This window comes from Pteropus alecto, unplaced genomic scaffold (genome assembly GCF_000325575.1).
Source record: "Pteropus alecto unplaced genomic scaffold, ASM32557v1 scaffold177, whole genome shotgun sequence".
NCBI classification, from domain to species: domain Eukaryota; kingdom Metazoa; phylum Chordata; class Mammalia; order Chiroptera; family Pteropodidae; genus Pteropus; species Pteropus alecto.
The window spans coordinates 12,359,736-12,365,110 of NW_006442207.1; the positions used below are offsets into that span (position 1 = coordinate 12,359,736).

Sequence of the window (5,375 nt, forward strand, 5' to 3'; positions counted from 1 at the left end):
TAATAAATAAATAAATTGTTTAATTAAATAAAAAGAAGAACTTTTGATTTCATAGTCAGACTGACCACACATATGCATTTATCTCCTCGACTTCCAGAGACTCCATTATAATGACGATAAAGGAATAAACAACACAATAATGATGAGAACATAAGGCGGTGAAGGGGACATCAGTTTTGGAACAGTTGCTCTCATTTCCACACTACAGCTTTCCAAGTATTTTTCACATCATTATCCCATCTAATCTTTATAAAAGCCTATAAGCAGATTGTAGTATAATCTACATTTGACAATTTAGAAAACAGTGACTCAAAGAGATTAATTATATTGTCTAAGGTCACACCACTTTTTGAGTGGCAGGGGATGGGACCTAGGCCTCCTGACCTAATCCATGTGTTCCCATGTCACAAAGCCTCATCCTGGATGTTAGCAGAATGGAGCTCTGTATGGGAACAAGTATCTGCCTTAAAATAAAACACAGCAAAACAAAAAAAACGCCTCCCCATAAGACTGTGTGTCCTGATCTCTTCTGGCAATTCAAGGTTAGCATAGACGTCACTAAAGTATAGCTCCCCACCATGCTGACATAGCAGAATTAGTCCTAACAAGGTTAAGGATTACATTCGTCCCCGATAGCAAAGAAAGGAATGAGGCGATAAAGTCAATTTTAAAAACCAGTGAAAGTGCCTGAGCTGACCCTTTGTGAAGAAATAATCAGCTGCCTTCCTAGTTAGAATCAACAGCCAAGTGTCAAGATTTTTTTTTAGTGCCCTACCTGATAGGTAGGAAAACAGCTTTACAAGAGAAAAAAACTTCACAACACTCAGGTTACCTAAATTTTGAGCCAATAAATCTGAACCAAATGCAGACCCCATGTTGTTGTATAACTAACAGAAGTAAATAGTATTCATAACTTCTTCTCCTTTAAAAATTATATAACTTTTGGTATGCTGTTATTTACTTTTATAATAACATTTTTTTCAATATTGTCCTTAAAATCTCAGGCATATGAGTGAGCAGGGATTTTAAGATTTTATTAAACTAATTTCAAGAGTATGGAGGTTTAGTTTCTACAATAATGTCTCTTACAAATACATCTTGGTGAAGACAGTGAGCTAGTCTACAAAATGCCATACTAATGTAAGACATTATTAAATCATTTCTATATAGATATTCTTATTTGATCTCTACGAGGACCCTGTAAACAAAAACTCTCAGAATATCTTCTATCATGAAGATACACATCTCACGCATATGGAGGGTGGGGAGCCCCTGCACATTTTCTTTTCAGAAGGCAGTTAATTTAAAGTTCCATCTTTAACTTCCCAAAGATCCGGAATCTTGATAGATATGAAACAAATAGCCCTGAGAAACACTGTACAAGCTATAAGAGTATATTTATAGCAACCTTGAGTAGTCAGTCTAAGGTTTCTGCTGCTCTGTATATGCATTCTAGGATCATGCACAGCAGCAAACAGGAGACAAAATAAAACAAATATCTTAACATCCAATAAAACACCATTCGGTCTAAAATAAAAAGAAAATGTCAAGCAAATCTGCACACTACTTGGAGATCTTCAAATTCTTTTAGTCCCTAAAGATTGCTCCCACTATTTTTTCAAAGCTATACCATTCTTCCTGCCTCCCTCCTCTCTTCCCCAACTCAACGTTTTCTCAAGACGAAGGAGATGGACAGAGTGTTTAAAATCTCAATAAATCGTTAGCAAGTTTGACTGTGCAGAAAAAATATCAGGCATGCTTATTTGTTTCTGCCTGATGTTCACCATGCAACAAAATGACCTGAGATCAGATGTGTGTCTACTGCACAAGGCATTTCTTATGCCACATGTAAACAAGCTAAGTTGCTCAAGGCGGTTTATTAAGACGGTCACTCGGGCATGATTTGGCAACAAATTGAAGAAAAAAAGAGAAACACGGACTCCTGTAATTTTCTATGAAAATAATATCAAACGTAACAAGTCAGTGTATATTGTATGAGCAGACTCAGTGATCTTGCTGGACTTTGGGGCTCACTGGTGTATGGTTAAGTTTAAAATAAGTTCTCTCTTGGGCTAGTGCGTTCTGCAGCCATGGGCTACGAGCAGCTCAAATCAGCTCCTTCCCTTTATTAAGTCATGCTAAGTTTAGTTTAAAACCCTAAATGAGAATCAGTTCAGCAAAACGTGGTGACATTTGTGTGTTCAATAGGAAATGGGCTATATTCATAACAGTAAGGATAGGGACCTACATAACAACATCATAACTCTCATTTGTTTTTTTCATAACTCTCATTTTTGATTCCAGTCTCTCTCAGCTTCTCTGTGTAGCCATTGGGTACCTGGAAGCCATATTTTTCCATGTGATATTCAATATCTTTTAGCCACTTCTACCTAAGGGAAGAAAAATATAGATTTGATAATCAACATTTTAAAAAATACACTACATTTCCCCTAAAATTTTCCTTTCACCCATGGAATATACTTCCCTCAGACTCTTTTGGGTAAGTATTCAAGGTTACTCTGGGCATGTAGGATATACTGCAGCCTGGGACAATTCATTGGGGCATAATCTCCCTGCTTGAATAAGCTCTTCATTCATTAACAAAATCTTGCTGGATCGATGGCAGAAGGAAGGAAAAGCTCAAACTCCACTGGGTCATTAAGATATTCATATATCAGATCAAACCTCTTGACTCTGTTCTCCCAGAAGAGCCCGTAACTGTCAAAGTTCACAGTTTCCAGGGCAGAGCGCACTCGTGGCCCAAACGAGCACGGCGTCTAGCAGCCTTCTTTAGTTCTCCTTGAAGAGTCACAGAGGAAACTTTATCTCTAAAAGGATGCTTTTGAGAATTTTTTCCTCTTTATCCTCCAAATCGTTGCCTCGCCTGACCGTTTCTCATGTCTATTCCAGTGACATGTCCCCTCTCACCAACCATCTGACTAAATGTACAGCAATCTCTGCCACTTGACTACCCAAGTCCAAAATCTAACAGTTTTCCAGACACTCAGGGATAACCAGACCACAGCCATAATACCTGGGAAATAGAAAATATATATACACATACTGTTTTCCCTTCTGGAGACTAGAAGATGAGGAACCACTAAATCTTATAAATCCTTTTTCCCTCCCTCCTTTTCTTCCTTCCTTCCTCCCTTCCTTCCTTCCATCATTCAGTCAATTTTGATTTAAGTGTTTTATCTCCTCCACTAAACTGGAAGCTCCATTAAGGCTGGGACTCTGACTACTTTGCTTACCACTGTGTTGTTGGGCACTCTGCCAGGTACTAAGACAAATAAGCCACCTAAAATATTTGTTGAATAAATACATTTAGGCATTAGCTGAGTATCTAATGCAGGTCCAGGACTGTGCTAGTTATTGCAGAAAAAAATGTAAGACAAAATTTCTGTCCCTTAGGTGTACTTAACCTGGGTGGTAAAACATGAGCACAGAAACATTTCCCGTGATTTATTGACAAACTAAGTGGCACAGGTAGTAAGCGTTATAGTGGTTTGGGGAAGGGGGTGCTCGAGGATTGGAGAAAGCTTCACAGAGTAGGTAGGACCTCAGCGAAGTGCTGGATGGGCAGGATTTGGAAGGTAGAAAGGAGGAGGAAGGCATTCCAGATTGATAACTGCATGCTGGGCAGGCAAAAGTCATCCTGGCAGTTCTGATGACAGGAGGAAGGGAAAGGCCTGGCTAGAGGAGTATGGTGTATCAGAGGGAGCCAAGGTTGGTTAGGAAGAAAAAGCCAAATTGCTGGCCCGTCTTGAATGTCAGGTCCAAGGAGTGTGAGTAAAGGGTGGAGGGGGAGTCATTGAAAGTTCTTTAGCAGAGCAGAAGATGGTCAGTGCCGTGATTATCAGTTCTGGTAGACAAGGAGGGTCAGATGGATTGGAGGAGACAGGTTAATTCCTAGTAAGCAGCATCACTATCTTTTGAGAAAGCTGTTATCTGGGGTCTTCATGGGGGCAGCGCAGAGCACTCTTCCTCAAGGCTACTTCCTCTCATGTCCATTCTGCAGAACTTCCCAGATGTGCTTGGGGGTCCATGGGCCTGGCTGCAGTGACACAAGCATTGGCCTAGAGGTCCGCTGATTTCTTCAGCATCTGCCCATCGAAGGTCTGACCCAGGAGGCACAGGTGAGGTGAGTCGAGGAGAGAAATGCTGACGCCGGTGTCAGCAGGCCCACCCATCCAAACCTCCCTGAAAAGCTCTAAGCCCAGACTCTACCCTGCCCTCGTCCCAGAGGTGCTGGGGGGCAGAGGCACTGCCTGGGCTTTCTTAGGCCTAGGGCTCCCATCCGGCCGAGGTTGTATCTTTGGCCATTCTCTACTGCTCTCACCTGCCTGCAAGTCCTTTCGGATTGGGCTTTGGGTGAGTCGCTGGGTGCAGGGCGGCCACTGCATGGAGTGGGGGAAAGGGAGCTGAAAGGAAGAGGGTGCCGAGCACAGGCTTGGGGCAGGGGAGCACCGGGATAGACACGCAGCAGGCCCAGAGACTTAGAGGTGGTGGTGGAGGAGGGGGTCAGGGAAAGGGGCTGGGGGCCTGCGCGGAAGGCGAGGGGTGGCACACTCACTGTCCCCTGGACCTCCCGACTCCGACACTCGAGTCCCCCAAGTCGGCTCCCGAGGCTGAGTGCGCCCAAGGCCCAACCCCAGGGCAGGCAGCCCTGAGCCCAGCGGGCTTCCAAGGCAGCATGCAGCCTCCGCCTGCCAGATGTGCCTCGGGGCTGTAGAAACCCTCCAGCTCTTCCACGCCTACGCAGCAGCGCAGTAACCTCGAGCTCTGACCCACCCGGGCCCAATGTCATCTTGGATGTCTTTAGTCTTTCCAACCAGGAAGAGGCTATTGCAATTAATTACAATCATCCTTTATTGCTCACTGTGATTTTCATTTTATAAATCTTATTCTGACTGAAATGAATACCCCCATATGTACTGATTTTTGCCCGTTTAGGGAACAATATCACCTTTTCTCCACCTATTTTTTAAAGTCAGGTTTATTGATATAATTTACATTCAGTAAAATTCACCTTTTTTTAGTGTGTGTTTCTGTAAATTCTGACCAACATATACATGGCCACAGTCAAGACTTAGAATAGTCCTCTCTCCCCAAAAAGTTTCTTCTTGTCCCTTTGTACTAAAAGCCCTGCTGTTGAGGAAAGACTGTCCAACCCTATAGAAAAGTTTTATAACAGTTTATTTGAGCCAAGTTTTTGAGGACATGCCCCAAAGCAAGACGATGGATTAAGAAAATGCTCTGGGGCAGGCGTCCCCAAACCCTGGGCCACAGACCAGTCAGTGGCCTGTTAGAAACCTGACCACACAGCAGGAGGTGAGAGGCAGGTGAGCATGAGAGAAGCTTCATCTATATTT

General features: G+C 43.1%; 1 protein-coding gene across 1 annotated transcript in view; it reads right to left on the minus strand.

Moving 5' to 3' along the window:
• AS3MT (arsenite methyltransferase) overlaps positions 1 to 4,810 on the minus strand; it is a 10,694-nt gene extending 5,884 nt beyond the window's left edge. Inside the window, 9 exon segments of the mRNA XM_025039141.1 lie at positions 497 to 602; positions 2,276 to 2,369; positions 2,371 to 2,390; positions 2,885 to 2,967; positions 2,970 to 3,034; positions 3,999 to 4,042; positions 4,044 to 4,121; positions 4,347 to 4,400; positions 4,577 to 4,810. Coding sequence (XP_024894909.1) covers positions 497 to 602; positions 2,276 to 2,369; positions 2,371 to 2,390; positions 2,885 to 2,967; positions 2,970 to 3,034; positions 3,999 to 4,042; positions 4,044 to 4,121; positions 4,347 to 4,400; positions 4,577 to 4,810 — 778 coding nt within the window.
• Positions 4,811 to 5,375: the final 565 nt, after the last annotated feature.